Source organism: Ascidia mentula, chromosome 1 (genome assembly GCF_947561715.1).
Source record: "Ascidia mentula chromosome 1, kaAscMent1.1, whole genome shotgun sequence".
Lineage (NCBI taxonomy): Eukaryota > Metazoa > Chordata > Ascidiacea > Phlebobranchia > Ascidiidae > Ascidia > Ascidia mentula.
The window spans coordinates 24,068,613-24,086,714 of record NC_138566.1 but is presented as its reverse complement, the minus strand read 5'-3'; the positions used below and the strand labels follow the sequence as shown (position 1 = coordinate 24,086,714).

General features: G+C 39.0%; 3 protein-coding genes across 4 annotated transcripts; 1 reads left to right on the top strand and 2 right to left on the bottom strand.

The window, feature by feature from the left end:
• Positions 1–673: 673 nt before the first annotated feature.
• On the bottom strand, positions 674–7,260 carry LOC145891855 (mannosyl-oligosaccharide glucosidase-like). Its single transcript, XM_082981962.1, has 14 exons — positions 7,122–7,260; positions 6,920–7,068; positions 6,732–6,859; positions 6,388–6,502; positions 6,117–6,277; positions 5,722–5,839; positions 5,268–5,512; positions 4,905–5,047; positions 4,558–4,769; positions 3,891–4,024; positions 3,340–3,489; positions 2,446–2,680; positions 1,694–1,965; positions 674–1,394 (listed from the first exon to the last, which is right to left on the bottom strand). The coding sequence occupies exons 2-14, from the start codon at positions 7,056–7,058 to the stop codon at positions 978–980; spliced, it is 2,469 nt and encodes an 822-aa protein (XP_082838088.1). The 5' UTR covers positions 7,059–7,068; positions 7,122–7,260; the 3' UTR covers positions 674–977.
• Positions 7,261–7,661: 401 nt separating this feature from the next.
• LOC145890238 (uncharacterized) lies at positions 7,662–14,578 on the bottom strand. The gene is made up of 12 exons (XM_082981262.1): positions 14,282–14,578; positions 14,028–14,174; positions 13,650–13,813; positions 11,872–12,009; positions 11,437–11,602; positions 10,644–11,127; positions 9,750–10,194; positions 9,483–9,637; positions 8,991–9,155; positions 8,582–8,660; positions 8,300–8,521; positions 7,662–8,088 (listed from the first exon to the last, which is right to left on the bottom strand). Exons 1-12 carry the CDS (start codon positions 14,376–14,378, stop codon positions 7,672–7,674), a joined length of 2,679 nt encoding a protein of 892 aa, XP_082837388.1. The 5' UTR covers positions 14,379–14,578; the 3' UTR covers positions 7,662–7,671.
• A 272-nt stretch (positions 14,579–14,850) lies between these two features.
• LOC145905815 (serine/arginine-rich splicing factor 6-like) lies at positions 14,851–17,069 on the top strand. Of its 2 annotated transcripts, none has more exons than XM_082993118.1 (2): positions 14,851–15,062; positions 15,660–17,069. In XM_082993118.1, the coding sequence occupies exon 2, from the start codon at positions 15,850–15,852 to the stop codon at positions 16,630–16,632; it is 783 nt and encodes a 260-aa protein (XP_082849244.1). In that variant the 5' UTR covers positions 14,851–15,062; positions 15,660–15,849; the 3' UTR covers positions 16,633–17,069. The 2 variants fall into 2 exon arrangements, with proteins under 2 accessions (XP_082849244.1, XP_082849236.1); XM_082993110.1 differs by having other exon boundaries at positions 14,851–15,076.
• Positions 17,070–18,102: the final 1,033 nt, after the last annotated feature.

Below are 18,102 nucleotides of genomic sequence, written 5' to 3'. Positions count from 1 at the left end.
CGCATGATGAATTCTACGACAAAGCGTTTCCGGTTAGGGGCAGGAAAATTAACCTATCATGTACAGGAGCTGTAATTGCTCATTTGTATTTTAAAAGTAAAAAAATGCCATTGTTTTAACATAAAGCTGGGACAAATCACGATAGATCAACTCCTAACGTTTGCTTCAATGATCATAAAGCTTCCAAATCATTGAACGTTGTTTAAAATAAATTACGTATATTGCAATTTGTAATGGTCAAGGAAAACGATTGAAGTTGTGCATGTTGTTTTTGGCGAACATTATTGCACCAAACAGTGGTGTTTCACCAAATCAAACTCGGCGCTTTTTTAGGTGATGTACACGTGTCTGCCGGGCCCTGTATTTTTTTGTAATCGTTCTAACGGATTTCCTACAACCGGTCCTGGTGTAACATGTTCTAAACGAGGTAACTGCAATTTTAGTTCAGTAATTATTTTACTATGCTTATCTGCGAAACGTTTGCGTTAATTTACCTCACTTTCTGTCCGCTAAATACGATCAAGTTGTTCAAGTTGGCATGGACACATAACCTCTAGTCATGGAAGTAGCACAATAACAAGATTATTAAAGTAAAAGTATCCACAATAACAAAAGATAACTGAAAGTACGTCTGCTTAATCTGAGTTTTTTACAGCACTTTTTACAGCTTCTACAGCACGCTTTTAACTACCACCTTCTGCACAAACGTTTCTGACGCAAAAGATGAGCAACATGATTTTTCATGTGTTGTGTAAAAAGGTGAAAACGAACGTTGGGAGACCATCGTCATCCCCAGGCAGTGTTTGCCACGTAATAAGATAGCTAGCGGTACCATTAGCGGCATTGCATGTGAGCATACACTCAAAAACCCATATATAAAGCACATCGAGAAACGAACACCCAAACACTCGTTGAGCAGTCAAAATTAAAGGCACCCAGCAAGTGTGTCAGAATTTTCCTATTCATTGAAACTGTTGTTAATACTCCTCTGACATCATCAAAACCACCAACGCCGACCACCCTGTGAATGGGTGACAACCCTGACCCTTGCCATTGATGTCATTGTAATTTTCCCATAAGTAACCGGTTTTTGAGTACTGGTCGAACAGATTTTTAACTAAATTTTTCCTAAGCGCCTGATACAGTTCTCCAGCCTTTAATGCGTAAGGCCCCACCACATTGGAATAATGCTTCAGAGCGCGCACGGCCAAGAAATTGATGTTGATCCAAATTTGGCCTCGCCAGTAGGGAGGGTCGTGTTCCGTGTTCCGCTTCATGTACAGCGGGTCGCGTTTGGATAGAGATCGTAAACCATAGGGCGTCCAAAGAAGATTGTCGTCACCTCGCAGATCCTGAAGCAACTGGTTGAGTTGCTGCGAGTCGGGCTCCAGAAGCTGTGAAAAAGGATAGGGCGAATAACTTCTCTCTCAATCCAACGTAAAATGCGCATCTATCACCTTTGCCCGAGTATTAATGCAATAGCGAGTTGCGCATATTAATTCAAATCAAGACAATTATGTGGAACCACGCTATTGTAAAACTGCCCAACACAATTAAACATTGGGTTGCTGTTACCCTCAGGCATATTGTAATTTCACTTTCTGTTGTTAACAACAAATTCAAGGTTTTTCATCAACCTCTGGGTTTCGTTCCTTTATCTACAGTTCATTAAAGAAAGAAAACCAATTCCAACCTGCATAAGAAACGGGAAAAGGCTGACGTAGCCGAACGAATCGACGAATCGCAACTTTGGAGCTTGTCGTTCCACGCGCACAGTACGTGTTATAGGGGGTTGTCCCTGTTGGGGATTCTGGTAGGTTCGCCTCATCAAAGTGACGCGATCTGTGTGGTTTCCGAAATCAGCAAATATTCCCATCTCTGCCGACCAGTGCAGCTTTCTGAGGAGCTCGTTGTCTGATAACAGACGGTGAGTCTCTGCGTATTGCTCAGCTTCCGATGGGTTTTCTGAAAATATCAGGGTGTTTTGATTGGTGCGCTTGTTGTGTGCATATACAGGACGAACCAGCGTTAAAAGAGAATAATGGATGTACATTTTGTTTCGATGCAAGTAAACTTAGTAACCAATGAAATACCGAATGATCAGTATGACACAACGAAACAAATTACATGTATTAAGAAGTGTCAGTGTCAACAATGCATTAGTTGAAGTACCTAGACGAAATTAATGATTAATGATAGTGATTCAACAAACAACAAAAAGCAGCAGCTACTAATACAAGAGATAAATACTAACACTCGATCTAAAGGTCTCATCAGTGCAGCTGTTGATTGTGGCACTGAACTAGCTTTATATCTAGGAGGCACACAGACATCTACTTTGTGATACATTTCGGTCAACGTCGATCGATCCGTTCAACAACAGAGACGAACCACCGTGAAGCGCCCTATAGACTAAGTCTATACCCATTAAGACTTATGACTCACCAGAGTAAACCACTCGGGCGATTTTGGCCATCGTGTCCGAAGCAAACGCCATCCAACATCTTAGATCCACGTGTCTCTCCTCATCCGAAGGATGCGAGGCTCGTGGATAATCGTCAAGTCCCGATGTGAGAGTTTTGGGGTTCAGTTCGGCGTCCGTGTCACCATTCCGTCCCCTCCATCTGTAGGTGAACGGCTCTCGACCGGTTTGCGTCGTGTTGAACCAGTTGTACCACGCCTGCGTACGGGTAAAAATTATTGGTTCCACAAACAGCACCCGGAGGTTATGTGCACAGAACACGACATTGATTTTGTTCTGTTTGTACCAACAGTTAATAATCCAAATTCACATATAAAATATTTATGTGAAAATGTATGATCTTTACAAAAGTAACATTCCTAGAGCTCCAAAAGGAGTAAAAGACGATCAGTGCCAGTAAGATCTTTATTCGAGAAATATTAATTTCGCCTATTGGTAGCTTCTGTTTTTGTCTTAAAAAACTCCTTTTGGAGGTCTAGGAATATTATGTTGATTTGCAAAGACAGATCTGGCGGTCACGAACTTGCAAAGGCTGATTGCTACAGTCAAATTCCTGACGTTCTTCTCTGTCTTCTTTACAAAAGTATGGACGATTTGTTTATGGATGCTTATGGTTCAACATATAGAAAGGTAGCTAGGCAATGATCGTTGGCTCTAAACTTAAATTTCAACGGCAAATGCGTGGCAGCGTAAAATTCAAACAAGAGCATAAATTTAAAGGTTTGGGAATCAAAAGTAGTTGTTCGAAACATTTGCTTTACCGTGAATAACACAATAACTCTGACGTTTCCCTTTTGTAGGAACCAAAAGTTTAATTAGATTCATTGTACTGCTCTCTCGCTGTGTCAGGTACCTACCTTAAGGCGGGGGTATATCTTTGTGAGGAACTCGCGATCCCTTTGGGTGATGGCTTCGGTGCCGAAAGATTCGATTATCGACTCGATGGCGAGAAATAGGGTCGGAGGATTTGCGTTAATGTTACGCTGAACCACGAACTCATTCGGTACCTGAAGTGGTTGCGTAAAAAAAATCACAAATTGTGCCTTTACAAGGACGACGAAGACATTATGATGACGTATTTATTTAATGACGATTTCTGTATAGATTTATTAAATGCTAACGCACGCTTTATCAGAGGCAGAGAAAAAAGGAAAAATTAGCTCTAAACGAGAAAATTTGTTAAATGGAAAAAAACTCCAAAGGCATTTACGATACAAGTGAAAATGTAACACAAGTGTAAGGGCATATATAACTTGACTTTTTATTATCCTAGGTCGGGATAAATCATCAAGGTGTCCTCGATTTATAAGACTTAAACTATGCGTTACCACTAGGCCCTATGGTTTGGGGTTAATTAGAACGCAACAAATCACTAAGTTTGTCGACTTGCAGTCAACGTCAGGATTACCTTGCTGCGTGCTTCGTCACCCAGGATTTGCTCTCGGGGGATCCACCCTTCAATATTAACCATAGAAAGCCAACTCTGTATAATTTCTTCGCTGAGTGAGCGGTCCCACTTGCTCACCAGTAGTTGATGGAAGCCTGCGTAATAAAATGTAACGTCATTAATTGTGAAAATCTTTAGGTTTACAGGCTTCGTAGCCCAGGCAATGCAGCCAAGTTGGATCAGTCACTTTTCCCGACAAGTCGAAGCGTGATTTGAAAAATCAAGCTCCCGGTGAGGTTAAACTAACGACCCTGCACAACTTTGTAATTGTGGAAATTAACCTATATTGCTACGAATCTGGACAAGGTGGCGAATGTGACGATATTTATATAGTTTATAGTTAATCTGGTTGTTATAACGATAAAAAGGCTGAAAGAACAGACTTATAGGAAGCCAGGTGGACAATTGGAAGCAACATGTGAACAATCTGTCAAATGGATCGGTAAATGTTTGTTATATTTCCTCTCTGGTTGTGGGTCGTGTCACACCCACGTGCAAATGACCTACATAGAATTGAGCTTTTTTCGGGTAAAATACAAGACTCGCATTCTTTTTTCTAATCTTGCCCCGTAATTCCTAGGATCAGGCCCTAGGGAACAGGTGCAAAAAAACTGATAACGTTAAATACCTTCGTCCCACAGAAAACCCCTGGGAAAGAATGACCTGGAAGGTACAGCGGTAAGCAGGTGAGCATCCCAGTATTTCACAGGTTGCTTCTGGTACGAAGATTGAACCAACGAATGTCCGTAGAAGTGTCCGATCCCACCGATCATGTTGCTGAGCGCCGCTTTGGCAAATTGAATTTCTTCCGGTTTGTATCCTTTATTTTTCAGTGGAAACCTGTGTGTGATGCGCCAAAAACATCCTTAGTAACAATTTTGGTCGCTTGAATTTCGGTACACAATGAAGGTCCATGGTGTGTAATAGGTAAATTACTGGCAAACACATGCAAAAAAAGCACTGGTAAACACGTACGTTCGTTCAAACTTTTTGTCAAACTTGTCTTTGAGCGATGCGAGCGAGGTGGTAAATTTGGATCCAGTCAAACTGTCTTTTCGGTTGTGAAAGCTTTCACTTTCAAATACGAATTCAACCTCAAACGGAATCTCAAATGTCACCTGAAAACAAATTGTTTCAGTTGGTTATGATTTGCATCACTTTATTAAATACATTTCTTGCAGTCGACAAACAGTTTTTTTTGTGCTTGGCCTTATTTGAAAACGTTTAAATTATTTTTAATACTTTTCGAAGCAATTTTACATATAATTATTGTCGTAATACACCCAATACTAACGAAAACAGTTTGTTATACAATGCTTGGAATCTTCTTTCCGTCACCTGATAAAAAATTATATCAGTCTTGCTGTTTGGGGGGTCACGAATGGTGGGATTTTCTCCTAGAAAGTAAAAAAGTTTGTCTTTTCCTTTTCTCTTGCTCTGGGTGGCTTGCATTTTCCTGATAGCTGCATCCTTGATTTTATGTAATCCTTCAGCTTTGGCGTTTGCAGTGTGATAGATTCCCTGTTTTCCATTGAGCTCATTCGGAAACTTGACGACAAACTTGCCAAGTTCTTCAGTTTCACCTGAAATAACACAAGATTATAAACTTTCTTATCTTTTGTTACACAATTAGTATTTTCGTACACAGGGAATTGACCAAAAAACTGGTAGTTACAAATTTAGGATGCAAGAAATGTATAAATAAACCAAAAAAACACATAATTTACATAGTTTCCAACATTATTAAGCTATTTGTTTCAATAGATATTTGTTTAGGAGCTACTGGTGTTACCCGAAATCTCAACCAGTTGCTTTCCATTTTTTCCATCAACAACTTTTGATACAATTGAACCTTGTCCATCGGTGGCAGCATAGAAAAACAAACTTAATGCTGTGCTTGAACCTTCACCCTGAACAAGCGTATGTTCTCACTTTCAACAGCTTTGATACTTAAAATATTTCGAAATGAAAATATCTTTACCCATACATACTAAGTGTATGCAGATGGTTACCAGCAATCTCTGGATTGTTTTTTTTATGCTTTGCTTTTGAAAATAAGCTTATATTCTACAATTACACACGGTAATTGCAACCCTGTATATACAGCTACATTAATTTTAATCAAACAAAGCAGTTACAGCAACCCATTGTTTTAAGCACATTGGAAACCTTTAACATAAAGCTTGCCTGTGGTCTCCCTGTTATCCTCCATGTCCAGTCACCACCATGTTTTCCGCCAGCACGTTTGACAAATTCTGTTCTCAGTATGAAATCCCTCTCCACAATATCCTGAATCCCAAAATTAGACCCATCATGCACAAGCCATCCATACCTTTTAAGTCTGTCACCTATTCATATTCAAATAAAAGATATTTCGTTGAAAGGTTTTACCTTAAAATGTTTTGCAATAGAAATCAACTAAGTCGGCCACAGTGCCAAGTAATTAAATAAAGCAAACCTTGTTCACAAGTGTGTCTGATGGGTAGATTGCTTTGATAGTTCTCATACTGTTGCAGCCACATCAATCCAGTTACCAATGATTGGGGAGACTTAGTTTTCATTCCCATATAAACCTACACATGATATACAATTCATAACAATAATTATACCAGGAAAAAAAAGTAATGCCCGGAGGCAGACTTGCATAATTTTACTAAGAATGTGCAAAAAAATTCATTATCTAATGCATTGCAATAAACATTTCACATTACAAATGGTCACCAAAAAAATCCTCTACACAAATTACAAAGTCATACAAAAATGCATGATCAATCCAAAAACTATTTGAAATGCAATTTTTACCTGGGGTCTGTAAGTGCCCCAAAATCTTGACATATCACTTTCCACTGTTATTTTGTCATCAAATGGAGTGTACACCCTTGCAGCCATCCATATTGAGTTCATGAAGTTCATTACGCCAAAGCCAACACCTGCAAATTATGAAACCAAAGAGTCAAAAGGGCACACTGTTAAGGGTTATTCTTGCTTACCAATTCCAATAACTGCAAAGATAATATGCCTTGATTCCAATTTAAATCTCTTTCTAGATTGGTTTGTTGACTTATTGTTCAATATGAGCGGTGCACCACCTGGTTTGCTGTTAGGAATTCGCTTCCTTACTCCAGCCATATTGCAGTGCCTTCAGCAAAATCCTTACTCATATATCTAATATATTATAGACTACACTCCTACTTCCAAATGCTCTTCGTCACTCGGAATTCCCAAGTCCAGAAATCCAGACATTCAGCCAGCAACCAAGTATTTGTCTTGTCGCGCTTGATTAACCAACCGTGGCATGGTCGTGATGCCGGTATCTTTTTGTGGCAAGATTAGTTTGTTGAATTAAAGGTTTGAGGTGTAGTTAGGACACAAGACACGCTGAACTACCCGGTTTTATCCAACACAATGTATGTGAAGTTTTTTCAAAGGAAACATTTCATTTTACCCAGCATGTCAATCCCAAAGTTGCCGAATTAAGTGCGTAAAATTAGGTGATTTCCGGCCGAAATATCGAGCATCTTTCGTATTAGATGACTGAGTAGAATATTTAGTGCATGCTCGAATCTGTGACTTTGCAAATATGAAATCGGGTACTAATGCTTTTGGCTTGCAGGAGATAGCATTACGTTTTAATTTGATGGGAGGGTTAATCCATGCTCCCTGGTATCAAGACATTTTTGGCTTTATCAGACATGAACATTTTCCCAATTAAAGTAAACCAATTCCTTTAACATTGCTTTGTTTATTTCGGAGGCCAGTTGACATTTACTGATTCAACATCCAAGTTAATAATATCTACTTCGGCGTTTAGCAACTCTCCCAAATTTGGACTAGTGCGACCAAAGTCTCCATGCACAAATTCCTTCACGTAGGTTCCGGCCTGCGTGGACAAGTCAAGCTTAAAAAGCCTTTTGTCGTCCGATGTGGATTCAGCACGAATAGAATGCACAAAGCGGGATCTGGTAGCCAGAGGTCTCCTATGCAGTACCCGGATGGGCGTTTTTTGCTTAAGTTCAACGTCTGTGAGCTTGGAAAGGTTTTGCAGTTTGTTCAAGCTCGCCTCGTTCGGTTGGTGGACGAAACAACATAACGCGCTGTATGATTTTGTTTTTTCTTCCTCGCCCTCTTTCAGTCGTTTGCAGTCCAGCTTGCTCACGACCTGATTTTGCAACGAAAACAATGTATCTTGTGTCAATGGGCTTTGCGACATTTCCTTTAGCAAATTTCATGTGACAACATAATGGACATGAACTATTGTAATGCTACAACACACAATTTCCGTAAGGTAGTCTGCATTGGGTCACAATGTATGCTTAATCTAATGATTTAAAGCCCGGTATATTAAAATCTTTATCAAAACAACCATTTACCTTTAAGCTGCTCACGGAAACGTCGTTAGTTTGTTTATTAATCTTCTCTCGAATCTCAGCTAGACGCATGTCGGTCATCTCAGACTGTCTGGCATTGATTAATTCAATTAAAAACGGTCTACCGTTTCCAAGCATACGAACGTCCACGTCTTCTCGCCCAGATGACGAAAAGTTGTGGGTGTCAGAGTGAAACGCTTCCTGAATGGGCGCGGCAATGTACTCCTATCCACAACCAAAACCCCTTTTTCACATATTTTTTACTCAGTAGTTAAGTTTAGGTACCTGGACCGAAGATAACAGTTTTCTCTCCCCTCCCACTAACCAGGGAGTCTGAGGAAGCTCTCGGCTGTACTTGTTGTACCTGAAATGAAAAATTACACTGCCTACACCATAACATGACCAATACAACAGCCAGGGCCTTTGAGAGGAAATAAATGTGCTGGCTGCCTTTTATTTACAGAGGTCACATGGATTTGTAGGGTGAACCAACCCTTTGCTGTAAAAATGGGCCCTAAATTTAATGGTGTTCATAGAGCCCTAGATTCATATGGGCTCTGGTGCAACATATTGAGGTCACCCTCTTGTGGGCTTTGTAAACAGTACTTGAACCTAAACTTTACTGAGCATAATAAATTATACAAAAAAATGACGAACCACTGGTGTAGAGTAAGATCCTTGCCAATACTCTTACCTGCCCCCAACATACACAGGTGCATGAGTCAGTCCAACACTCCCAACAACTGATGGTTCAATGTCTATGGAACACATTGACGACAGCTCAGAATCACTTAAATTTGCCATCCCTGATCGAATGTTTGCTACAGTGTATGTCGGCTCATTTGTTTTCCGTCTTTTCCTGAACAGAAAATTTGGATAAATAAGCTTAACAATTCAAAAAAAAAACATGTTCCGCTTCATTGGGGGACATCAATGGCGTTCTATTATTTCCAACTTTTTATAGGTCTTTATTTATTCTCCTGCCAAGTACGTTTTTACAACATAACTTGTTTACTCTATACAAAAGTTACAAATCTATGTATATGATAATGAAAATGCAAAAGAGTTCAAACAATACACTTTGGAGTATATATATAGATTTCACCTATTTGTTTGAACTAAGCATTCACATCTCTAGTCTGACATAAAACCACACAAAACCAAAACTAAATTGTTGCTAATTTACCAGCCAAATGACTTAGTGCTTTTAATCTTTGACATCACTTGTTGCAGAAAAGTTGTTTCTGTAGAAACATGGTTGATATGCAAGGAAATTTCTAGTGGTCCATTTGGATCTCGTTGATGTTGCAAACCAGATGACAAGATAGGATCCATTAATGCCTATATGCAAATAGCAAGAAATACATATATAAATTATACTTTAGCAAATATCAAGCTTACTCTACTCTATCGGCTACATTAATCTATTATGCAAATGTATTTAATGCTTTACCTTAAAAACTTCCTTTACATCAGGCGTATCATGGTTGTTTGCAAACTCAGAAAAGTGTTTGTTGAAGTATTTTGAACTGTAGAGAGCAAAGACCTGTAACTGGACAGGCAGAAAGTATTGTGGTTGGAACGCTTCAAAAATGTATTGGTCTTTTGATAATGCACTGTCAATTTCCTTAACGCATTGTTCCATAAATGAAGTCTTGAACATACCGAGACACGAGTGGCAGTTGTTTGAAAGTGGAGGTACATCTTCCTCTGGCGAAAATTTTAACGAAAACCTCTCTTCTAAATAAACTTGTATGTATTTTTCGTCCTTGCGGATCCATTGCCAATCAAAACAAAGGTGTCGCAAGACGCATCTGGCGCAAAACTTGCGGCAAGTTTCCTTCAGGTGGTCAGAATTTGTAACCGACTCAGTCATATCCCGTTTTAAATTCTGGCAAGGCGGTTATCAACGCAATGCAAGCAAGCAAGCAAATACGACTGTTTATGAAATGTTGACACGCTTGAGTGGATCACGTGGGACTGCTTGATACGCGTCAGTGAACACACTTGTTTGCGACGTCTTCACCAATTGAGTACTTTTAAAATCATTATCTTCACGATATGTGTTTCATGTGTGCTGTATAATCAAACCAACACACACTGAAAAAATTCTAAGACTGTCATTTAACTTGTCGGTGTGTGCGTGTCGCGAAATACTACGTAATTTTTTTGCAGTGGAAAAAAAATCATCCGAATTTTACGCATAATTTTATTTTCGCAAGACGACCGTTTTTTTTGAAACATCGCAACCGCTTGATGTACAGCGCAAAATCAACAATATTGAAAAAATCCGCGCAACGTCGAAGCATTACAGAAGAAAAAAGCGAAAAGTGCGAGCACAGTTGTCTAAGACCATTTCCCGTCGCCCTTGTTGTTCCAGGGTGGCGAATCTTTCGCATCCCCGGGCCAACCAGGTCGGTTGCTTGACGAGGGGTTGGCCCTTTTGTTCAAACTCTGTGCCATCTGCTCACCGAACATGCCATTGAGCATTGTGTTCCACGACCCAAGTGCAGCCGCCAACACTGCGGGGTTCATCATATTGAAACCCCCGTTAAAGTTACCCTGGGCCCCACCGACACCCATATTTGGTGTTGGGTTGTAGGGCATGCTGGACTGCATCTCTCCAGAGTACTGGCCTTGATTTGTTGGGGCCGGATCGTAGTAGCGTCCGCTCTGGGACTGCCTACTGCTTCCAGACGGGTAGGTGTAGTTCATACCAGAATCTGGATTCCCTTTACTCTGTTCCTTCGTGCCTTTGGGGTCAGCTGTGTTGATATACACACTCACCCCATTTATAACTTGATCTTCACCAATCAGCCGAGCAGCAACAGCTGAAGAAATAAAAACAACGCTGAAGGATGACACATAGATAACATACAAGCAACAGTAATAGAAAATATATTCACGTAAGGGTGAAATATATGCCATAAGACCATGTGTTTTAGTGTTGGGAAGTAAGTAGAAATCTTAAAACTTAAACATTATACAATATTGTGTGGTCGAAATACAAGCAATGGAAAAATAGGTTCCGCTTTACAAAAACTACACAAAGCTAAAGGATTAATCACAAAAATTGATTGGAGCCTTTACAAGTTTCCTCTACACAGATCACCTATGTGGTAAATAAAACCACAACTCACCGCTATCCCTAAACGTGACAAATGCAAAAGCACGAAAGGGAGTTGGAATGTAAACATCCTCAACATCTCCAAAGTGTTCAAAGTAGTTTTTCAAGTCTTCTTTGGTCATTGACTCAGTAATCCTGCCAACGAAAACTTTGCTGCTAGTCTGGCCGCCGCTCTGCACCTAAGTAGACACAACAGATAATGTATTTAATTACACTTGATGGTTGATATCAAAACAAAATGTCTTTGAGGCTATAGGAATCAGTCTGTACTATTAGGTAGTGATCAGTGGATCTCTCCGAACAGCCTGATATCTAAATTCAGCATCAGCATAAACTTTTTTATGTTCGATTACAAAATGATACTGATGAAACATCTTTATAAAAATCACACTATTGTCCCTTAAGTATTTTGTTTAAGCGTGTAATTGAAAAATGTTGTTGACCGTACCTTAGAATGGGGAATCTTCACATCACACCACCTGTTTTCCAGTTGGTGTCGCTGTTTAATTACGGTCTCCTGTGATTCGTAGTTAGCAAATCGAATAAACCCGTAACCTCTGGACTTGCCAGTTGCATCACGCTTTATCTGCACAAACATGTTATGAGAGCAAGTTTACATTATATGAAAGATTTCACGCATGGATGTCCAAACATGACATCTGCAAAATGTGGATCGCACAACACAAAAGAACCCAGCCCAGTACAGAGAAAAATAAGCACAGTAAGCAATAAAAACAAAATGCACAGCAGAAACAAGGGGACTTCTAATACCATCAGCATTGGTCTGGAATCTGGTGTTCACCTATAAAAAAATACACAATTATTTGTCTTGGTGCTATCATAGCTTATGAGCCACACAAAAATATAATTTACAAACAAATATTATCAAATTAATTACTCCTGTATATAATCCTAAGTCATTTGTTTGATTTTGTTCCTGGATATATATGTTTCACCTGTGCTTTCAAGCATCATAGGTGTCACTAAAAACACAAATAACGCAGTTAAAAACTGTAGCAAATGTAGGAATGCAAAACAACACAAGCTAACAATAAGATGAACAGATTGAAAATGGTGAGACTATCTATCGGCTTCAGCCAATTGTAAATTGAGAGACTTTCTATTCTCCAACCTCTTTTATTGATTTATCCTTCACTGAGTGAAGTTCACTCCACAGTTTTTATCGACCCTGTCTTGATTTACAACATAGGCTGAAGCCGATAGCTAGTCACACCACATTCAATCTGTACATCCCATTGTTAGTTTGTATGTTATTTTACATTTATATTCCTATATTTATGTAATATTGCGATACTGATGATGACTGCAAGCACAGGCAAAATACATACAACTTGGTCACACATCAAACAAACAACTAAGGATTATGTACTTAAGTTGTAACAAATCTGTAATTAAGTCTTTGTTGTCCATAAAGACAACAGGAGATTCCAAATAGGAAACTTTCATAAATTAATCACAGCAGAAATATACAAATTATATTTCAATCACTACGACAAATATAATTACATTTTCATTTTGTTCATACACAAGGAGAAAGAATATAACATCATACCTACCAATGATATGCAGCAGAATTGCTCAACAAGCACACTTGATCACAGCATTCGCCCTCACAATATGATGATGACAACTACCATACTCAATATAAACCATCTTCAATTCAACGCAAATTAAAACAACCACAACCATAACACATATTGTCTTGTTTGCACAAACTTTGAAGGGAAATAATTTTACTAAGTACATATATATATATGAAAAGCCTTGCTTTAAAATTATCAATCACAATCAGTCCTTACAGCAACCATGTGTATTCTGTCTATTGACACATCGCACAACATAATCTTACAGCACTATTATGTTTGACAGACTTTTTATGCCAGGCCAAGTAAGATATTATGATCAACAGCATTCACAAAAAACTAAAGAGTGAGCATCATACAACTTGAGTGCACAGATGATATTTAACAGAAACAAATAGTAAATAAAGTACAGTAGAGTCAGTACTTCATAACTTCTTATTTCCTCACATAAAACTCGCACTTTTATTCACATACATGTCAACAAAAGTAAGGAAAAAAACGGATCCAGAACCAACAACAAAGTTAACACGCAAGCACAAATTTAACATAGCTTAGCATACATTATAGCAACAACAACAACAAGAAAATATAGTCTTTTTTTAGAAAGTAAAACAGTCCTTACCAGGGTCATGACAAGCTCTCCAAATTGTGAAAAATACTCTTCCAAATCTTTTTCGGTCACTTTCCACGGCAAGCCAAGAACAATCAGGTCCGAACATTTTTGAGCAGGACGTTTGCTACGAATACTCTGACTGTCCTGGTCCTCCTCCATTTTTCTTTTATTGTCTAAAAAGCGGATTAAATTGGTCGAATTAAATTGGTCGAATATTTTACATTTATATATTTTAACTGATATATTTTAAAAAAAACAATGATATATTTCTATCATATAGAAACAAATAAGCCATAATGAGCAGTGAGCTGTATCCACCTTTCAGGTCTCATCACTGAATAAGGTTACCTAAATTAAACCAAAAAACAAAATATGGTCAATGTGCACCTTTAGGGTAAACTATGATGTACAAATAATTCTTCCAAAACTGCTCCACGTCAGGAGGATAAAGAATGCCATCCACAACCTTTACTCCTCGCATGGTATGTGTTTCTGGGTTGCGGTACTTTAACCCACAAGCTCCTGGATATTGTGCTACAATGCAAAAGTAATTAGCCTGCATGTTGAAGTGGTGCAAAACTGAGTGGTTTCAGTGTTGGGTTAATATAGCAAGAGCATTAAAAAATTAACATAGCTTATACCGCAAATTGAGGAAAGAAACAAAGTTCCGTCAGTTTCAACTGGAATTTCAATTGGCTCTTCGTCATGTTCGTCTTCGGCTATGCGAACAAAACTCATCTTTGGGGAAGTATTTTACTTGGCCAGAATGATTAAGAATCAATTGTGTAAGTAATTTAAAAAGCCTGCTTAAAAAATAAATTAGAGACATACGCTTTCATACTTACTACCACATACCACTAATGCCGCATGTACACCAATTAAATACAACCGTGACAGCAAACCCCTCTCAATTGATTGGAAACTTATCTGCTTTCCGCTTTTATGTTGTAATTTGAGGAACTAATTATTAGGGTCGCTATAACGAAACCAAAAAATGTGATCGCAGTTCGCTTTATTTCAGCTGTTTTTTTTCACAATTCCATCAAGAGATAATTTTGAAAGAATTTAGGAATTTAATTTTTTATAATTGAAAGTAACATGTGACTGCACCCAAGCAGTGACGTACAAGAATGTGCAAGATATCAATCGATTATATTGATTTGATTTCTATAACCGTGTTGTTTGGCCGTTCGTTTGCGTTTTTGCAAAAGCAAAATGGCTACGCGTAAAATTACGAAAACATGTTTCTAAATTTGTGTGCATAGCAATACATAACGGCGCCGAGCGTTACTTCAACTGGTTAAGGTAAACGTCATCTTTCAACTACGATGTGGCGTAAGATTCGATGAATATCTGATGAAACTTGTGTTGGAAACAAATCATATGTTGATCATCGGGATTTGATGATACCTGATGAATTCAGTAATGGATAACGAGTAAATATGATATATTTAAAATAGATTATAAACTTTAAGCTGTTGTAATTGTAAGTCACACATATATTTAAATGGAAATTATTTTAATTTAATCAACTAGGAATGCTTTTGTCAGTTCAATTCAATGCATTTATTGTGCATCTAAATTTATTAGTACTACTTTTTTTTAAATTAAATGTAAAAAATTTAATATGTGTAGTGTATATGTATGTATTCATAGGCTACTGGTAATAATGTATATTATATTCAAAATAGACATAGCCTAACCATATTTTGCGAACTGTGATCTGCTAATTTTTTATCTTAAAATATAAATTAATAAAATAACAAACCAGTTTGTATGGTGTTTAATAGCCAAATTTATGTGAAATGGACATTTAACATGTTCAACCTTTCAGCAAAAGTATAAAAGTACATGAAGTTTTAGGTAATCTAACTAAAAATAGTAAATATTAGTTTTGTAGCTTGGTAAACACCTTGCTTCCAAGCGCACATATCATAAAAACTCAAATGTATATAATAATGTTAAATACTGACAAACATTTTGGTGTGTGGTTATGTAAATGTGTGGGCTGTTATATAGAATGGGGCTGTCTTCTGAGGGGGATTCAACTGGGCGTGATGTTGATGCAGATCTTTTCATCTGCTTGTTTCTTTCCTCTTTTCATTGCAAATGCAGATAGAAGCCTGTTGTTTTAGTAAGGCCTTCAAGGCAATTTGGATTATCCTGTTGTTGATTTGACACCTGAATAACAGCAGCACTTACACAAAGAATGTCTGGACGTCGAGTGTTCGTAGGCCGCCTCCATCGCAACGCTGTTGAGTATGACGTGGAAAGGTTTTTCAGAGGTTATGGCAGAATCAACGACATCAACATAAAGGCTGGTTACTGCTTTGTCGAGTTCGATGAGGCCCGCGATGCAGATGACGCAGTGTATGAGCTCAACAACAAGACCCTGTGTGGTGAACGGGTCACTGTCGAGCATGCTATTGGTGTTCCACGTAACCGCGACTATGACCGCCCGCGAGACAACCACGGCGGTAGGCGAGAATTTCGCGACAGCACTGGAAGGCTGCGGCCGAGTTACTATCATAGCCGTGCTATTGGCAAGTACGGCCCACCGGTGCGCACCAAGTACCGTGTGATCGTGCAGAACCTCTCAACACGAGTGAGTTGGCAGGATCTGAAGGACTACCTACGCCAGGCGGGCGAAATCACCTACGCTGATGCTCACAAACACCGCCGCAACGAGGGCGTGGTCGATTTCGCGAGTTACAGTGACATGGAACGCGCCATTGACGAGCTGGATGGTACAGAGATCAACGGTCGGAGGATCAAGCTCGTCGCAGAAGAAGGCCTACGAGATTCGCGATCTCGGAGCAGATCCTACTCGCGGAGCCGTAGCCCACGCCGTCGACGTTCGCGCTCCGGTTCTTACGACCGCTCTAGCAGGTCGGCGTCGCGCGGACGTCGCAGTTATTCTCGAGAGGGGGATCGTCGGAGAAGTCGTTCGCCACGTCGCAGCGACAGGCGTTCGGGTTCAAGAAGCGATTGAATGTGGAACAGACTATTGTTTGTGTTGTACTGTTGTACATATTGTCGTGTTTAGTGTTGCTATGTTTTTGACATTGCTTACATTTGAAGGCGTTGACCATATACTGGTCGACCACAAAAGACGTTCGATTATCACTTCTTGTTCTGTTCTTTGTGCGGTGCAAGTATAAACCAACATTTTTACTTTTGCCATTGGCTAAAAGCCCTGCTCAGAAGCTCTGTTGTTTAGGTCATGGCTTAATTTACTTGGTTAACAAGGTTTGTTCCAAAAATAAGTCCCATGCTATTTTCCGATAAGTTTAAACAGTTATTATATGGTATGGTGTGCAGCTATATTGTTTCTTGATATCTATTTCTACGATTGAGAGCAAGATTTCTGTAAATTCTATATCGTCATTTCGGAAAATCTGAATAGCTTCAATTTCGATTCTAATCAAATTTATAGTTTTATCAAAAATGATACATTGAACCACAGTATGTTTCAATCGGGACGAGCTATCTAATACGCAGGCGCGCTGTACAGAAAAACACTGCCAACCTTGGGGTAACATGTGACCAAGCATGAATGAAACCTGATTGGTTCACTGCTGGCATCGCCAGAGCATTGTAGTCAAGATTGATCAAAGCCAATAGCTTTGATCGCCAGGTAAGGGCCTGGCCCTGAGTAGTGGGGCGTGGATGCGTTGTAATGGGATAGCATGGTATAGGGATACCTGGGACACGGGGATACTTCGGACCAGGTATTTCACGTCACAATTAGGTATTGTTAAGACACTTATACAAAAGCTTTATGTCTCCATCAAACGTTAACAGGAACTTTGGAATTAAATCATGTCTGCTTAAAAAATTATAATCGAAAAAGTCAATTTATCAGTGAAACCAAGTTTTTCAATTTGTATGTGTAAGGCTATATATCAGTCACAGTTAATCAAAATGCAGTAATTTTTGGTTGATTGTATATTCATATGTGTATTCTTGGATAGGCCAATGATGATTTTGTGTAACCTTTAAAAATACGGCCATATTTTAATAATTTCTGTGTCGTCACGTGGTCGGGGATATTTCGGACATCATGGCAAGAAATCGCTAGAAGACCACACTTTTTGAGTTTTATGAAAAATTATCAGGTCATAGAAGAGAATATACAGAGGCTGGATGAAATGATCGGCAGTAATAAAAAGCCCCAAAGATAAAACATCGTTTGTTGACCCGAAAATCTATGATATCCGTCCTGCCGTTAAAAATACACGAGTTACCTAAAGCATGAACGTGTGGAAGGGTCGAAACGATAAGTGGCCACGCCCCGATTCCTGAAAGCTTGAATGATATTATACGCGCTAATGCCCCAATGGTGATATTGCGCCAAATTTGATTTCAGATATTTGTTGAATAAACAAGAAAACGTCTGTTTAAAACTTGCTGTCCGAGATATCCCCGGTCATGTCACGATGTTACCCCGGTACCGGGGTGA

Excerpts from the sequence above, each read along its gene's own strand:
- LOC145891855 (XM_082981962.1), bottom strand. The coding sequence starts at position 7,058 with ATGGCTGGAGTAAGGAAGCGAATTCCTAACAGCAAACCAGGTGGTGCA. Across the intron at positions 2,681-3,339 it reads AGATATACCCCCGCCTTAAG|GCGTGGTACAACTGGTTCAA; the intron begins GTAGGTACCTGA and ends ACCCGTACGCAG. Across the intron at positions 1,966-2,445 it reads CGCCCGAGTGGTTTACTCTG|AAAACCCATCGGAAGCTGAG; the intron begins GTGAGTCATAAG and ends TGATATTTTCAG.
- LOC145890238 (XM_082981262.1), bottom strand. The coding sequence starts at position 14,378 with ATGAGTTTTGTTCGCATAGCCGAAGACGAACATGACGAAGAGCCAATT. Across the intron at positions 9,638-9,749 it reads ATGTAAAGGAAGTTTTTAAG|GCATTAATGGATCCTATCTT; the intron begins GTAAAGCATTAA and ends ATTTGCATATAG. Across the intron at positions 9,156-9,482 it reads AGCACTAAGTCATTTGGCTG|GAAAAGACGGAAAACAAATG; the intron begins GTAAATTAGCAA and ends TTTTCTGTTCAG.
- LOC145905815 (XM_082993118.1), top strand. The coding sequence starts at position 15,850 with ATGTCTGGACGTCGAGTGTTCGTAGGCCGCCTCCATCGCAACGCTGTT.